Raw genomic sequence first — 17,438 nt, 5'->3', positions numbered from 1 at the left:
GACATCTTGTGGTCTGCTAACCCTGTTTGGTGCGTTTCATTGCACCGAGTCTATGATTTGCCGAAGGGGCTCTGAGCACGGGGCATGTTTGCCCCGGGGTCCTATTCATACAGCTTCATTATGCAGAGTTACCCGTAAAGAAATATCTCTCTTTCCTAAAACTATTACTGAACACAGTTAAAGATTATTCATAAAGCATCATAGCCTTTAACAGGGTTCAAACTATTGGTATTCCTAGGATAGATAGATAGATAGATAGATAGATAGATAGATAGATAGATAGATAGATAGATGGATGGATGGATGGATGGATGGATGGATGGATGGATGGATGGATGGATAGATAGATAGATAGATAGATAGATAGATAGATAGATAGATAGATAGATAGATAGATAGATAGATAGATAGATAGATAGATAGATAGATAGATAGATAGATAGATAGATAGATAGATAGATAGATAGATAGATAGATAGATAGATAGATAGATAGATAGTGCTTCCGCAGCCTCACACTTAAACTTAATGAATGAGTTTTTCAGCGACATTTTTCTCACAAGCACAGTCTGAAAAAGTGATATCCAATCTCTATTTTAGGATACTTCAAATTAATTAACTATTAAAATTAGAAGAACGGTGATTGTTGGACTAGTTCATGCCACTTTAGTTTACTTCAGTTGTATCAAATACAATGTGGGAGAATTATTGTATAGAAATAAGTATAAAATAAGTATAAACATATCTTCCTGCATAATTGACATTATTGAAGATTAATGAGTGGTCAATATTTACAGAGCTGTCAACCATCTGAAGGAATTGCTGAGGTCTGCAATTCGACTGCGTTCTGTCAAATCTCGCGATACTTACCAAACTGTCTCCTAGGCAGCGAGTATGACCAAGAGGGGTAGAATGATAGTGAAGCCGCTAAAATATCTCGGCAATTCTGTGACAAGCTTAAGAAAGAGCACTTTTAAATGCTTTGATGCATACATTGTATTCGAAAATAACCATTGGCCGATCTTACGCCACAAGTGAGTTCCTGGTTTTAACTGAAAGGTGTGATTTGGACCTACGCTGCCAAAGAATACAATTTGTATGTGTACAAAGCTAACTGTTAGCTGTTAGGCTACCTAGCATAGCCATTGAGGCAATGGCGTTGAAAAGAATCCAGAAGGTGAGTGTATATTTCTTTTACGTGTCAGCTCTCGCCCGTTTTGACAACTTTTCCCGAAGTTTGGAACCTCCGGAGAGCCATGGTTACTGTTTGACATTTTTGTAGCCCGAAATAGCAATCACTACTTTCTTTTTAAAATGTTGCAGCTTCTGGGAATAATTCACAAACAAAGACGAGCTAAACACCGATGGCCCTGTTGGTGCATTGCTACAGTGACGTTCCTAATCAACAACTAACCGACTTTTGTCAGTGCACCATAGCTTTGCAAGTTTTGCTCGATCATGTTATTTTTCATATCTAACGTCATTCATGGACATTATGTTGCCAAAAATAATAATGCACAGCGACACAAGACTAGCATTCAGCTAGCATCAGTATCAGTTGCAGTACTTTTGAAAGCTGGATAAACGTATTTTCTGTTCATCTTTTATAGTTTTAAGATTTTTTACCTAAACTTCGTGTTCTTTCGTCGTTTTTGTAAATATTTTTGTTATTATTGTCGCGGTTGTGCTCAAGAGTTTGGCCGATGATGTGTGTAGTCTCTTGGACTGACAGCTGGTTGCCAAAATTGAACCCTAGTATCACTGTTACCATATATGGAGTGGCATATGGGGCACTGGAGCGGGCATGTGTATTTATATAACTGAATAGGCAGGCTTCTATTGGATTGATTATGAATAATGGGTTTGAACTCAATTTAACTAGATGTGTTTGCGTGTGTATGTGTGTACGCTTGCAACCAAGAGCTGATTACACATACTGTCCTCTAATGAGGCGAATGTGTCAGCATTTATTATTGTTATTTTATCTATTTATTTGCACATTAGGTGCTTATATTGTACTCTATTAGTCCATTTTAATCAAAAGATAATGTTGCCTTGATGTCTGAGATGGTTCCAAACTATGATATTAAATTGTTTGGCTGTTAACTGTTCACTGGCTTAAGGGATTTGAAAAAGAAACAGTTGCTCTTACGTCAGCTAAGAAAATTAAATTTAACTCAAAAACTAGATAAGCCGATGTGAGGTTTTGGTGTGAAATTAAAATTCTCCTAGATTGTTTTTTTGTTCTGGCATTGGGAATATACAAATAAACACATTAAGATGCTGTGCTGCATTATTGTAAATACAATTTCTTATTGAATTTTGTTGTTTGCAGGAGTTGTCGGACCTGCAAAGGGACCCTCCTGCTCAGTGCTCTGCTGGGCCAGTTGGAGAGGACTGTAAGAATTTTATTGTTTCCTGTGGATTATGAAATTTTATTGCTATTATATGTTTGCAAATATGAATATATGCAGTGAACCTGTAATTCTGTAATAATATTGATGTAAAAAAAAAAATCACCACTCCCTTTTTCTTTCAGTGTTTCATTGGCAGGCAACAATTATGGGTCCGGTAAGTAATGCTTTTTTTGTTTTTTTTCCCCTTCTTTTTTAATCCAGCTAAATAAAAGACAGTTGATGTTGACCGTCTTATCATGTTTCTATTTTTATTTCCACAGAGTGACAGTCCATATCAGAGTGGAGTGTTTTTCCTTACAATTCACTTCCCGACAGATTATCCCTTCAAACCACCAAAAGTGAGTAAGGGTCTGCATTGCCAAATAATGGAAAAGTAACTTGCCTTTTTCTTTCCATTGTCTATATATATTACAATAAAGATTGTTATCCTTGCTGGATATGTCCACCATTATTGCTCTGTCTTTTTTTATTTTTTTCAAAGGTTGCATTCACTACAAAAATTTACCACCCAAATATCAACAGCAATGGCAGTATCTGTCTTGATATACTGAGGTCACAATGGTCACCTGCACTTACCGTATCAAAAGGTATGTAAAATGTTTTGTGAAATCAAAACTGCTAAGACCCAGAATGACAACTCAAACTTCTATTACCATCTATCTAAAGAATTATATATAATTCTATATACATATTTTTTCTTCAGAGTATTTATTATGAAGATATTGTGTGTGCGCGTGTATGCACGTGGGTGTGTGTGCGCATGCGCGCGCGCGCGCGCGCGTGTGTGTGTGTGTGTGTGTGTGTGTGTGTGTGTGTGTGTGCATATATATATATATTCACCCCTCGAAAACAATGTAGCTGCTCCTTATATACAATTCTTTGTACTTAAGAACATAATATATTGTAATATAATAACTGGCTGCGGGTGTACCGTACAGTTGAAGGCACAGTGCCTCAAAAACAGAAGTGCAGTATTATAGTCTTTTATGAGGAAAGGGATAGAAATGAATTATTTATTCAGCTTGTTTAATTAACTTTTGTTACAGTGCCACCGTCTTTGACTTAAAAGTCAAAGATTTCTATCTCGAGAAATGCTTTATGCTACATTGGGTATGTGCAACCCACAGTAATTATTAGTCAGTCTCCATGATAGATGTGTCCTGCTAGAGATAAGCAGTGTTGTGAAAGGTATATTATTGCAAAATCCTTATGTAGCAGAATGTATTGGCAGGAGGCCACGTGTCATCTGCAGGGTGAAAAATTTTCCGATAGTACTCCATTCATCTTTCATTTTGTCATTAAGTTCTAATAGCATTTTTTTTTTTGGTACTTTCTCCACAGTATTATTGTCAATCTGCTCTCTTCTCTGCGATCCAAACCCAGATGACCCACTGGTACCAGAAATTGCCCATACATACAAAGCTGATAGGGAAAAGTGAGTGTAAAATATTTCTTTGAAGTGGAAAATATGTTAATGTCTGTGCAAGCATTGAAAAAGATTTTCCGTTAGGATGTTCTCCTAATACATTTTCCAAAATATGCTTTTTCACAGGTATAATAAATTAGCAAGAGAATGGACACAGAAGTATGCAATGTGAGAATGCCTGGGAGCTCACATACAAAAGAATAAGATAATTGTTTTATTTGTAACTTGAGGCAACCGAGCAGCAGAGGAAAAACCAACAGTGCATGATTTGGAGCAGGAAACCTCAAGATGAGGTTTGGTGCCACCTGGCTTTCCATGTGCTGAGCTGCGACAGTGGTCTGTCTTGCGACTTGTATGGATCTGTTGAGAGCAACCTGACGGGCTCCTGAAAGCAATCCCATGTGGAATACCACAAACTCTTCAGTCCATACGCCACGTTTAGACTTTACAATGTAACTCCTGCTGTTGTTATCACTTTTCACATGCTTCATTTTCACTGTCAATGCCATATTTTTGCGCTACTCAGAAAACAAAATGTTTGTTTTAGGGTTTAGTTTTCACTTCATTGTAGGGGTACTGTCTCTGCCCCTCTGGATTTATTGTATTACTGTATTTCCATGTATTTAGTGGCCTTTCTTTGTTGTTATTTTCGGTCAATGTGCAATTGAGACAGAACGTTCCAAGTGAACAAAAGAATGGTGCAGTGCCATCACCAGCATTTAATTGGTTGGCACATTCTATCTCTACCCCAAAACAATGTGAAGGATATAAAGAAGGATTGGTCCATATTACTCGCAGCATTTGGAAAAGTCACAGTATATCGTGAATTTTGATGGTACTGGATAGCTGCTGGTAAAAGCTAACTGCCCCTTTGGCTCACCGCATGGTGAATATCATTTTCATTTCTCTCACATGCTCATTGCTGTTGTCAAAGTGCAAAACTTTTACTGTTGTACGACTTGAACATAGCCACTCTTCAGCACATAGTAAAGCTGTGTGTTACCTCCTCAGTACACTTACTCAGGTATAGAGCCAAATCTTCAGCCTTGATAAGCAGTGATCTGAGTTTAGAGCCTATGATAGGGCCAATTTCACAAGCTGTTCCTGGTTTGTTCACACAAGATTTTCTCTCACTACTTCAAAGGCGAATTTAAGTTCATTTCAGATATTTTGTTTTGTCATCTACAATTCATTACACCACTATTTCCATTCATTTCGTGAACACTTGGCTGTGAACTGCTATTAAATGTATATGCTACTAATTTTGTACAATAGTCTCACCTTGTCCCAATACTACTTAAAATGGAAACTTAGAAAAAAATGTTACATTGCAAACCCAATAATTTGAAATCATAATCATGCAGTTACAATGTGAATAGCTTAATAATTTGACACGGGGTTTCCTACTTTTCAAGTGATGTGTAATTTTATTTTTTAAGGTGGTGCTTTTTATGTTCATGAACATGATCCCGTTCCAAGAGATTTCTTATCTATTCTCACAGCTGAACAGTTTGTCTGAGTAGTGCATTTGTGACGTTTGTATTGTATCTTTGATAGCTTTAGTTTATGCTGTTATTCCCATCTGGATTAGTCATCAATGCTATGTGTCATAAAAACAAAAAACAAACAAAAAAATTGTTTAATTATGATTCATTGTGTCTATTGGATAAAGTAGCTCGCACATGCCGTTTTAAAGCAAAGTGCAGACGCTGCCCCTGTTAAGGAAATCGTTTGGTGGTATGGAGAGTAATTCAGTTGTTTTTGAGGCATTATTGCAGAGGTCCACAGCAGAGCATGAACATTTGATGTGTTAATTGAATAACTTGGACTTGAAAAACCAATTATACTAAAACACAGTATGCTGTTCTAACATTTTTAAGTCTATCTTCTCAATGCAGTAAATATATTTGCTGTAAAGCTGCAATTGAAACGTACTTGTGTCATACATAATACTAGTTCAGACTTTGTGTACATTGTTTATCTGGCTATTTATTTAAAAGCTGCATATCTTCCAACTCCTATTGAAAGCAGCTCCATTTTACCAGGGACTGATGTGACTGACCATTGACTTCTTTTGTCCATTGTGCTCAATAGAATTTATAGAGGCAGCTTGGCATGCTTTGCACTCTGGAGAACCTTCTCACAGCCATTTGCCAGATATCAGGGATTTTGTTACAACTCATCTGACAACTCCTAGCCTTAACCCTCATTTGTACATACAGAGAGAGTGTGTCAAAGCCGTGTACCTGTTGTCATTGCTAACTTATTCCCTGGCGGGTGCTTGATTTCTTTAGCGGATCTCGGAAGCTTGCTTAAACCCTACTATCATTTTAAGTTGCAGGTGAATTTGGCCAGGCTTTCTGTTGACGTTGGCCCGGCTAGATAGCAGCTTCTGATTTGGAGTCTGTGTGCCAGAACTGTAGCTATGATATCCACATCTCCTTATTTTGTCCTGCAAAGACAACAGTGACATTGTCATCGCATATTAATAAAGAGCATCTCGGTTTGTGGTTGTCATCTCTTATTTCATTCAGTGTGTTTTGAAATTAATGTTATGCAAACAAAACACTTTTTCCCGGAAATCAAACGCGTAATTTGTAAGACATAATTTAAGAACAAGTGTACATGCAAAAGAAAACAACTTTTAAGGTGGCCAGTAATTTCGTCACTGTTGTTTTTTTTATTTTGTTTGTTTTTCAAGCTCCGCATTTCGGGGTTCGTTTCTTTCTACAACCCGGTCGCGGCTTCTGTGGTACCCAGATGATATACTTATTTATATATTTGACTTTTCTTACTTTTTTAACATTTATTTTATTTTATTTTTAGATAAACTCGCAACACATAAGCCCCTTCCACCCTGACAACGCGTATAACAGACGCCATAGCCGAGATGTAGCCAGTAGTCGCTGGCCGCTAGCTGAAGTTGCTTCCTTTACGGCACAGTCAGCATCGTCGCCACTCCTCCCTGTAGGAAGGGCGCATCCCGGATAGCTAGCCGAAGCCAACAAAACCATGGCAGTTAACCTCAGCAAAAATGGACCCGCGTTAACAGCTGCTTATAAAGAAGTGGTAAATGAGAAATCCAATACCAACTGGTAAGGGACAGCATTTCCAATGATGTGCGAGTCTTGGACGAGAGACTTAACATTAACTGTAGTGTTTGTTAGCATTGAGCTTGTCAGCCGTATAGTAAGTTAGCGTCATTGTTAACCTAACATCTGATAAGCTTAACCTTTGTATTTGTGACATTGATTTGACAACATGAGATCTTCTGCTGATGTTATTCAGATTTTTAATATTCGAATATAGCGCTACCCATTTCCTCCCGTGAACTGCCAGTCTGGCGTGTACGTTCCTAATGCCAAAGTAAGCTAATTGTATTTTGTGTAAAATCGTAATTCACAAATTCAAATATCAAATGGGGCTAGCTATTGTCTAACATTTGGCCGTCATTTACATTACATTGCGTTATGAAGTGGAATGGGGTAAGGTTGCTTTGCAGGACCGCAAGCTAATCACCCACTTCCTGGGTAGATATATTCAAACCCATTATGAAAAAGCTAAAGCAAGGAACTTGGGCTTGACGAAGTTGAAGTTGGTTTCCGTTCGGTGTTTAAGGGACATTTCTGTTGCACTGCCGTGCGGCCTGTTCTTTGGTGTTTTATGCATCAAATGGTCATGCAAGCGTATTACACCCGCCAACAATGTCCCTAACCCACTTCCTGTTTCGATAAAGTTTTATAATGTCTCACTTAAAAGGGTGGCACTCTGTAAAATGCAACTCACAGATTTATGAAACCATCTGTTTCGTGGAAATTCAGTGTTCTGCGTCTGTAAATGGCCATGTCTTGACTGGAAATAGGCAGCAAGGTCTCAGTTTGCCACTTATAAATCCAAACATTTATTGTCGGGAGTCTTTTGTCATCTCCAGAATAATCTAGATTAGAGATGTCCAATAGGTAGTGTTTTTTGCTATGGATCTGACCCAGTGAATGTCAATTTAAAAACATGTCATATATTTCCATTTCTAAAAACAACTTATGTCTCCCATAGATCAGGAAATGGTTTTTCATTGTAAGGTTTTCATCACTGAAGCGTTAGGTTAGTCATTTACATGGTTTCATTTCAATCCAACATGAGGAAAAAAAAGTCACTCTATTTGCAACTAACAACTCTAGTCTGGTTCTTTATTAACATTGCAGAGGTGTCTTATATTCTCAAGTGTCATTTGTATCCCACAGATGAAAGCTGCGTTGTTTAAGATGACTTGAACTAATTAACTCCAAGGGATAATTACCCAGGGAGTTCCTGGCCCATATTTACACAGAAAAGTGATCTCAAATGCCTTTCAGCTACTTTAGAGCACTGGGCTGCTTGTCAGTAAATGCATCAGCAACATGTATAATTGCACATGTATTTTTATAACTCTATTCATGCAAAACAGCTAAATCTTTCTGTGCTCTAAAGATGATAATGGTGACAAATGTTCTTATTAATTGAATAGAACAAGTGATGAATTCACAGTCTCTGACCCTTTATCAAATTTTAATGAGCATTACATAATTTCCTGATAATATAGGGTCAAACCATTCATTCATTCATTATCTACTGCTTATCCTGTATGTAGGATCACGGCGATGCTGAAGCCGATCCAGGTTGTCATTGGGCAAGAGGCAGGGTCCACCCTGGACCGGTTGCAAGTCGATCGCAGGGCCTCATATAGAGACAACCAACCATTCACTCATTAACATAGCTGGGCCATTTTTCCGGTCAAACCAGTTTGAGAAAATGATCTAAACAATAAAAATAATAAAAAAATCAAATTTAACTGCTGTAGGGGTAAAAAGTCAATATCAGGAAATGTGTTTTCAGGCCTGATTGAGATAACTCTCAGATGTGCTGTAGTGCTGTTTGATGTCACATCATAATTAGCGCCTAAGGGCCGAAGTCCAAAGCTCTGCATATTACAAGCAATATTTTATTGAATTTCATATGTCACATTTCAGTATTAATTTCATTTACTTTTGCCGAGCATGTATCAAACAGTGTCTGTAAAGCAACTGGCAATGGCCTTATTAACTGCTTTCAAAGTGAACAGCTGAGGAGTTTTTTTGTTTACATAAAACAGATAAACTGGTTTGACCTTTTTAGTGGAGTAAATAACGGTATAAGTCAACATCTAACCATTTTGGCTTTAAATGCAGCACTAAGCCAACATGCCATCATCATAACTTCATAGTTCGATGCAGTAACGTCAACTGCTCATAAACAAATTTTCTGTCACATTTTGTGGAGCTATCGATTAGATAATTGATATTCTCCACAGGGCCCTGTTCACCTATGAGGGAAACAGTAATGATATCCGTTTGGCAGAAAAGGGAGGTGAGTAACTATTTTATTATTGGCAGGTTTTTATGTTTTATAACAACTGAACACAACACCATCAAAAGGGTGCAGGGATGTCATTGTTAGCATACAGCTGTGGTACTGGAATATCAGCACAAAGGAAATGCTTGCCTCTGCTTTCTCAACCCACCATTTGTAAAGGGAAAAATGTTCCCTGCAGTTATACAACCAACCACAGAGCTCATTTGACTTTTCCACAATGTTTATGCTTCAGATGGAGGACTGGAGGAGTTGGTTGAGGAATTGAACAGCGGAAAAGTCATGTATGCTTTTTGCCGGGTCCAGGATCCAAATTCTGGTCTGCCTAAATATGTCCTCATCAACTGGGTTAGTGCTGTTCTCCTCTACTGTGCAAATGCCCTCTTAGTTGAGTGAGACCATCCTTGAGCATCTGAGATGAACACAATTCTTTGTATTTCAGACTGGGGAGGGAGTGAAAGATGCCAGGAAAGGAATTTGTGCAAATCATGTGAGCTCCATGGCAAATTTTTTGAAGGTACCTCTGCTCTTCTTTCTGGGCCAAATTGATTTTTCCAATACTGTTGTCTGTGTTTATATGCTGAATTTGAGCAGGATATTGATTACTTTATTCATCAATGATCAGTTTGTTTGAATCAATCTGTTGCTTGCCTACAGGTGTCAGTGTTTTCACTTAAATGGAGTGCAAATTTGAACTACATTTTCAAAAACAGTAGTATATGTACATATTTCCTAATGAATCCAATGCTGTGCTTCAACCATTGGGAGTTGATCTTTGAGCACACGCAAATCAGTTTCTTTCTTGCTGTTTCAGTCTAATTTAAGGTGATTGATTGGTGGTGGCTTTGGATTTACACTCCAAGTGCAGTTACTGTTATTGTTTGCATACATATAAGCTGTATGTGGCCCATATGTTTTTGCCCTAAGTCAATAAATACTTTACAAATTTCAAGACCTCTTCAGCTCATAGTTAAACCTATGAGTGTTAATCCCGTGACTGAAATTATTTAATTTCCTATGTAGAGCCATGGTCTTATGTCTAAATATACTTGCAAATGCCACTTCCCCTTGAAAGAATAGACATTTCTGAAAAAAAAAATGAACAAAATTACTCTTATCCTCCAAAATAAACATTTATGGAGATTGTGTGTGTGTGCGTGCATGAATATGTAACATGATAGTTATGTGTAAAAGACATATATACATATATATATATATATATATATATATATATATTTTTTTTTTTTAGTTATATGAAACTAGAAAACTCAATTATGTAATGTAACAGATAAATTGCATAAGCAGTTTTTCAAAATATTTTGAAATTTTTGCAGCATTATTCAAAACCATAGGTGTTGCAAACTGTCCGAGTGGGTTGTGTATTTATGAATATAGAGACTATTTCCTTTTTTTAAATTGTTTTACAGGGAGCTCATGTCACAATAAATGCCAGAGCAGATGAGGATGTGGAGCCTGAGGTCATCATGCAAAAGGTGGCCAAAGCATCAGGGGCCAACTACAGTTTCCACAAAGAAGCTTCCAAACGCTTCCAGGACAGTGGTCCTCAGGGTCCAGTGGTATGCTTCTCATGCTAAGGGCACACATTTCTGGTTATGGCCACTTATCTGGTTTCTCTAATGCAGGGTACACAGTCTTTAGTCAGATCTTGATCCGAACACACGCTATGTATATGTAAAATCCTTTCTTCTTGTCTGTCACTGTATGACACATTTCTTCAAAATTGATAGTAGTGCATTACTGGAGTGCTGTTTTTCACATTTTCATACCTGTCATTATGTATCCCTATGTGACAAAAAAGCCTTTTCACAGTCCATTTGTTGGATCACCCCACAGCTTAAATGAGTTAAATATTCCACCAATTAATGATTGAGAACTCCAAATATTGAAGGGATATTTGTTGTTCCACTACTTTTTTCTGTAGGAGTCAGACCCCACTGTTTTTACTTTGACTTTTATTGTATGTAGAGAATGACTGTTTTTTTCTCTGCGTAGGGCTCAGTCTATCAGAAGACCAATGCAATGTCAGAAATCCGGAAGACAAACAAGGACACCTTCTGGGCACAAGCTGAGGTACCGTTAGAGGCAGCATACAGTGAAGTCGACCTGATGCAAACCACCATTGACATTTTTAGTACCCTTTGTTTTGAATATTTGATTTTCAACTCACTGAGATTGCAACATTTTCCTGTGAAAGAATTTGTGGAGTTGTTCCATTTGACACATACTAACATATCCCTTTAATGCTAATGTAAAACCATTGGACATAGCAGGCACTTTTAATCCCAGCATGTACAGTATTTTCCAGACAATAAGTCGCAGCAGCCGACAAAAAAGGCACCATGAAGAAGAAAAAAACATAGAAGTCGCACTGGACTATAAGTCCCTTTTTTGTGGAGGAAATTTATTTTATAAAATCAGAGACCAAGAACAGACATTTGACCTCGAAAGGCAAGTTATAGTAATAACTATAGAAAAGAGAACAACAGACTGAATAGGTGTCTGGTATGCTAACGTGATATATTAGTCATTCAGGTAACTTTAGCATAAACAACGTAGCATAACAAGTTTACTGAACTCTCATTCTCACTCCAAATCACTAAATCCACTGAATTCTTCATCCTCTGTGTCACCTCTGAGCAATGTCGCCAACTCCGGAGATAGATGCCACGCTGCTTCCTCCTCTTATATAGTCGTCTGAGTATAAGTTGCAGGACCAGCCAAACTATGAAAAAAGTGCAACTTATAGTCCAGAAAATACAGCAATCATATTCAGCCAAATATGATTTGGACACAGTCTATTTGAACTGAAGAAGCCTCTCGGAAGAGGGGTGAAACGTCTTCAACAGAAGAAAATTAAGTACAGTCGATATGATAGATTTTGACAAGAACAGCCAAATAAGATTTTTACCTTGTCCACTGTTTTTAATTTGGCATAACTACATACATAGGTGGTAATGGTTTCTTTGACCACTAGAATTATCTGCAAAATATATCAAACAAATATGTCCAGACTTTTTCTTCTTGCTGCTTTAGAAAGAAGAGGAGAAACGTCGCCTGGAGGAGCGGCGCAAGGCAGAAGAGGAGCGCCAGCACCTGGAGAAAGAGAGAAAGGACAGAGAAGCAAAGGAGGCAGCACAGAGGGACAAATGGGAAAAGGAGAGAGCCGTTCAAATTGAACAACAAAAGTATGTGACACATGAAGGAAAGTGCAAACTGATAGGATCCATGTCTTCATCCGAGTAGACCTGACATACCAATTTCATTGTTAGGAAATATCAGCAGCAACAGGAGGCCGATAATAGACAACAGGAGAAACAACACTGGGTGAGTCTGACAAGACAACACTCACAATGTAATAGATAAAGGGTACAATAGAGTGACCTATGTCTGGTGCATAAAACCCCATAACCTCAGTGTGCCCTCCAGTATCAAGTTGTTTTTAGGCAGTAGGACACTTAACACACTTAAAGTCAAGTCAAACTCAAAGGATACTTTATTGTCAGTTCTGCCACAGGTTGCACCTAGACAGGACTGAAATTGCATTGCACTTAGACCCCTGGTACACTAAGGCCGTGAAGGTGTAGATGCAGAGATTTCTTCCAACAAGAGTGTAGTAAAAGTTATTAGTGCAAACATTAATATGAACATCATCAGGAGGAGCAGGAGGAGAACCAGGCAGTCCAGAAGAATGCAGTCAGGCGAGGTGAATCTGTGGAAAAGGCAAACGTGAGTCCCCCGCCTCAGAGAGCGACTCCTCTGACCCAGATTCTCTGTCCTTCGTTTGCCTACCTGAGGGCAAGCCTGTGTTCAGTCTTCCAATCCTTTCGAAGCAAAAACTTCTTGTTGTAAATTAAAAACATGTCCATCGATCCGCCTTGTTTTCTCAGTAACAATGAAACCATACGCTTGTTTTTCATGCAGGAAGCAGCTTCTCTGATCTCTCAGCGTGCAGTAAACCCCAGAGAGATGTTCATGCAGAGAGAAAGGGGAATAAATCCCAGCACCCCCGATGTTTCCTCAGCACCCCCTACGAGCCCTCAGCCAGGTATCAGCCCCGCAGCCTAAGGAAGCTCTCAATATGGCTCACTTTGCTTTAAATGTCATAACCACTGCTACATTACTCTAAAGCTCTATTAGCGTCACTCTCATGAAGTTTTACGTACATGCTGGTGTTTTTCTCTTGGTGCCATTTCAGAGCTCTCCATCAGAATGTCTGGTTGTCTCATACTTAACACTTTGTCTCCATCATGTCCTCTCTTCTTCTGCTCTTTGTGTTTTTTTCCACTTCCATTGTGCATGTTTGGGGGTTCCATTTGCGTCATTGCTTAGGGCGCCTGCAAAGCCCTTTTCTGTCTAAGCCAGTTTATGAAAGCGAGCGAGCCAGCTCCCCTCAGCGCCAAGCTTCCCCTGTGCCAGCAGGCTCCGCCTCTCCTGTCCCTGCTACAGGTGTGAGATACACACACAGAATTCATTCATGGTGTATCAGGTGACAGTCCTCAAATGATCAGACTAAAACTACATGCTTCATTTTCCCATGTTTGTCCTGCATAGTCATCTTAATCCACTTAAAAATCAAGAATTTCACCATTCCTTCCCCATTTGATATCTGTAACATATTTCCTCATTTTGCTCATTTTTACCCGTTGAGTGAAACGTGTATGAATGGCCTCTTATGGCAGAGTGTTGGTGGTATTCAACCTGTGTGGACTTGTGAATGTGTTCCACTGTGCACATGCATGTCTGTACTTGTGTTTTGGGTGACAAGAGCCAGATGTGGTTGATGGACAGTCCAGGTGTGAGTATGATGAACAGGAAGCAGCCCCGGAGGAGCAGTTGAAAGGTAGTGACTGTTTCTCACACACCGCCATCACCCCTAACTCTTTATCTCATCCGCCTCTTTGATTTGACATCTGAACATGCACCATCCAGCTCCATTGTGGACTTGAGATCTGCTGCCACCTGCTGGTACAGAACCCTATGTTAATGGCAAACAGCGAATAATATTCTTTTTCTTTATCGACAGAGGAGCCTCCAGCTGCTAACACATATGTCCAGGAGGAAGCTTATGAAGAGCCTGCTCAGGTATTTGTTATGTTTTAACTGTAGAATATATTTCTCATAATTTTTATGCAATAGTTTAATCCAAGCCTATTTGACTTACAGGTCCAGGAGAGCAACTATGAGGTGATTGATGAAGGCTCATCAGACAGGGGCATCTGTGCCAGGGCCTTATATGACTACCAGGCCGGTGGGTTTTGCTTCACTTAGCTTTAAAACAAGGGCTTCTAATTCCGGGGTCAGATGTAGCAATAGTGGACAAAAACAATTAAATGTCTATTCAAATTAAGCACAGACTTAGTTTGCATGGACATATAATTGTAATAAAATATATTGAGGTGACCATTCAGTGGACACACTCTTTGTTTTGTGTGCTTGCATCACCTACTTCTATGACTGCAATTTCTATTTTACTTATTTTGATCGATTTATTTTGCTTGACTTTTTTTAATCCTCAGGCCTTTTGCCTTACCAATTTTATTTTATGTCATGAAGTTCTTTTTATTTTGATTTAGTCAGATGGACAGCACATGGACTGGTTCGGGGTCCATCAATGACCAGGGCCCTTTTTGTACCAAAGTAGCTACTTCAAGAGGCTCTCAAGGACTTTTCAGGTTGACAGGGGAGGTTCACGTTTTAGGGAGATCGGACTCTACGGTTACTTCAGCTGAAACGCTGTCTTCTTCCGAAACCGGTCAAGATGTACAAAAGAGATAAGAGTTGTAATATCGCAACCGTCTGACAAATTACTTTCTCCAACAATATATACTGTAGGTTAACAACAGATCATCTGGTGTTTTGAATTTTAGAAAAGTTAGCTCACTTAAACAGTAAACCCCCTATGTAGTGCAACTGTTTGGTTTGGTCCTGCTCGATCTCTTAAGTATTATCTGTTGTGTTACACATTATTCTCGATAAAGGTCCCTGGTTAAAAATCAATGTTTTATAACAAGAAAATGTGCATCATTATTATTATTATTATTACATTTGCTGTAAAATCATTTCAGAATCATTTGCTCTTCTTCCCCAGCTGACGACACAGAGATCTCATTCGATCCTGATGAGATCATCACCGGGATCGAGATGATAGATGAGGGCTGGTGGCGAGGGTATGGAACGGATGGCCATTTCGGAATGTTCCCAGCCAATTACGTTGAGCTTATCTAGCTCAGCCGTGTTGCTAGATCATCACACTTGCAGCCCCAGAGGACCTCAGCAGTAAAACAACACAATCCTCACCAGCAAGTGACTGAGCAGAGGAGGACGTAAAGTTCCACAACATGGACCAAACAGGTTGTAACAGAGGGCCGGAAGATTCTATTCCTGTTTTCATTTCAAAAGAGCAGTGTCATTCAATTTTTTTGGATAATGTCACATTTTATGATTTGGTTGCATTTGAAAAAAATCCTTGGCAAATGACCTTCCCTAACAACAACACCACCACAGAAAATGTCTTAGCCTCTAAATGTGATACAGTACAATATCAAGCTTTGTTAAAGTCATGAGCATTATGAGCATTTCTAGTTTACATTCCTTTAAAGTGACTTGAGTTTTGTATATCAGGTATGATTTTTTTTAATGTTACTTGTAGCAGTTGCTCCTGTTATATTCAGGAAAAAGAAATCTACAGATGGTGGTACCAACTTAATCAAATAATCCTTTGCCTTGTTTTGCCTTTCTATACCGGAAGACTGAATTCTTCTTTTGCATGTAAGTGAACTTACATCTTCTGTGAATTTCAAATTAGATGTTAGGACCCATCTGACTGTGGTTGAAGCAAATCTCTAAAATCTCCCTATGTTTGCTCTGGGTGGTTGATGTTCAGACCCTGAGGTTGTGCCCAATGAATCAAATGGTTACCATTTATTGCATTACGACGGGTTTTTGTTTTTGTTTCTGGCCCAACATTTCCTTCCTCATTATAAAAGTCATTTCAACAAGAAAGATTATAGGGCGATGATGGATATAAGCAAACAAATCAACAATTGTTATTTGTTTCCAATTTTGCAGATTTCACTGGTCTGGGCTTCACTTTTAATGCATTACAGTTCTTGAGTATGTAATACTATAAGGTCCCAATAAGGCAAGTGAATGCAGTGATCTCCCCTTTTAACATTTCAATTCAACCTGCACCTTCACTGTTTTATCTCTGCTGTTCAGAGATTCGTGGCCAGTTGAAAGCTTGAGAAATAATTGAATCGAAAAGCGCGTAATTCATATGCTGCATTGTTTCTTTGGCCAGAATCCACTGTAATGAACAGATGTTCTTCATAATAAAATGAAAAATAAGCTTTGTTGTGATCCCTCATATGATTCACGAAAGACATACATACATTTTTTAACAAAAATGAAAAAACACAGGGATTTTCAGGTTTAACTGGAAGTTCACACGATATCTGCATTCAATTTCCTGGAATGAGGCACCAGCTGGGGATTTCACCTCAACGTACAAGTTTCATTTTCAGTCAAAAATCAGATGTACCTCCAACACAACACAACACAACACATACTGATACGATCATAAATTTATGTCAGTAAATTATGTCTGCATGTTATCATTTTGGCCATTTGGTCCTGGATGGTATTCATTTCGAATAAACAAGGCACTTGCTTATGACTTTGCATTACACCCACACTGACTGCACAAATGCTGTACATGTATACATATAATTTAGTGATGTTGCTATTCAGAAAAAGAAATCTTGAATTTTGTGCTAACCGAGTATTTCCAAAAACTGCCAAAAAGGGAATGTAATACTTATAAATATTGTATTCAGTCAGAATACATTTCAGAATGAAAAGTCTTGTATTTGCTCATCTGTTTTCTTGTTTCAGGTTTGTTGCACCTCACAGCTGCAGGTAGAAACCCACTGTAACAGAAATGGTCCCGATTCTTCAATTGGTACAGGGATTAAAAGTCTTAAATGACATCCGTGTTCATGCAGCTGTGCTTTAGGGTTATTTCACTGTGGAAATGTCTTCTATTTCTGACCTTTTCAGCAACATGATCTGCAAAATGTAGTTTTGTTTTTTTTCACAATGTTCCCTCAGAGAGTGACTCACTACAGATGGAAAACTAAAAACAAAATATTTTCTCCACATGTTCTCATTATCAAGCTGCAGTTTGTCAGT

The 17,438-nt window shown here is 38.5% G+C and overlaps 2 protein-coding genes across 8 annotated transcripts; both read left to right on the top strand.

The window, feature by feature from the left end:
- The first annotated feature begins 901 nt into the window (after nt 1-901).
- On the top strand, nt 902-6,352 carry ube2d4 (ubiquitin conjugating enzyme E2 D4). The gene is made up of 7 exons (XM_086173917.1): nt 902-1,176; nt 2,335-2,398; nt 2,539-2,570; nt 2,677-2,754; nt 2,898-3,003; nt 3,758-3,851; nt 3,969-6,352. Exons 1-7 carry the CDS (start codon nt 1,153-1,155, stop codon nt 4,012-4,014), a joined length of 444 nt encoding a protein of 147 aa, XP_086030043.1. The 5' UTR covers nt 902-1,152; the 3' UTR covers nt 4,015-6,352.
- A 415-nt stretch (nt 6,353-6,767) lies between these two features.
- Nucleotides 6,768-16,598, top strand: dbnlb (drebrin-like b). 7 transcript variants are annotated; one of them, XM_086173865.1, is made up of 15 exons: nt 6,771-6,937; nt 9,169-9,224; nt 9,463-9,575; nt 9,670-9,744; nt 10,655-10,804; nt 11,241-11,318; nt 12,282-12,433; nt 12,518-12,572; nt 12,903-12,974; nt 13,170-13,293; nt 13,578-13,694; nt 14,014-14,088; nt 14,272-14,330; nt 14,412-14,496; nt 15,337-16,598. In XM_086173865.1, the coding sequence occupies exons 1-15, from the start codon at nt 6,855-6,857 to the stop codon at nt 15,471-15,473; spliced, it is 1,431 nt and encodes a 476-aa protein (XP_086029991.1). In that variant the 5' UTR covers nt 6,771-6,854; the 3' UTR covers nt 15,474-16,598. The 7 variants fall into 7 exon arrangements, with proteins under 7 accessions (XP_086029995.1, XP_086029992.1, XP_086029997.1 ...); XM_086173866.1 differs by lacking the exon at nt 12,903-12,974 and having other exon boundaries at nt 6,769-6,937; XM_086173867.1 differs by lacking the exon at nt 14,014-14,088.
- The last annotated feature ends 840 nt before the right edge of the window (nt 16,599-17,438 follow it).

Source organism: Fistularia commersonii, chromosome 26 (assembly GCF_037954325.1).
Source record: "Fistularia commersonii isolate RoL2024-O1a breed Wild chromosome 26, RoL_Fcom_v1.0, whole genome shotgun sequence".
Classification (NCBI taxonomy): domain Eukaryota; kingdom Metazoa; phylum Chordata; class Actinopteri; order Syngnathiformes; family Fistulariidae; genus Fistularia; species Fistularia commersonii.
This window is presented reverse-complemented; position numbering and strand designations above follow the sequence as displayed.

Excerpts from the sequence above, each read along its gene's own strand:
- ube2d4 (XM_086173917.1), top strand. The coding sequence starts at position 1,153 with ATGGCGTTGAAAAGAATCCAGAAG. Across the intron at positions 2,755-2,897 it reads ATCCCTTCAAACCACCAAAA|GTTGCATTCACTACAAAAAT; the intron begins GTGAGTAAGGGT and ends TTTTTTTCAAAG. Across the intron at positions 3,004-3,757 it reads TGCACTTACCGTATCAAAAG|TATTATTGTCAATCTGCTCT; the intron begins GTATGTAAAATG and ends CTTTCTCCACAG.
- dbnlb (XM_086173865.1), top strand. The coding sequence starts at position 6,855 with ATGGCAGTTAACCTCAGCAAAAATGGACCCGCGTTAACAGCTGCTTAT. Across the intron at positions 10,805-11,240 it reads GTGGTCCTCAGGGTCCAGTG|GGCTCAGTCTATCAGAAGAC; the intron begins GTATGCTTCTCA and ends TTCTCTGCGTAG. Across the intron at positions 14,497-15,336 it reads CTTATATGACTACCAGGCCG|CTGACGACACAGAGATCTCA; the intron begins GTGGGTTTTGCT and ends CTTCTTCCCCAG.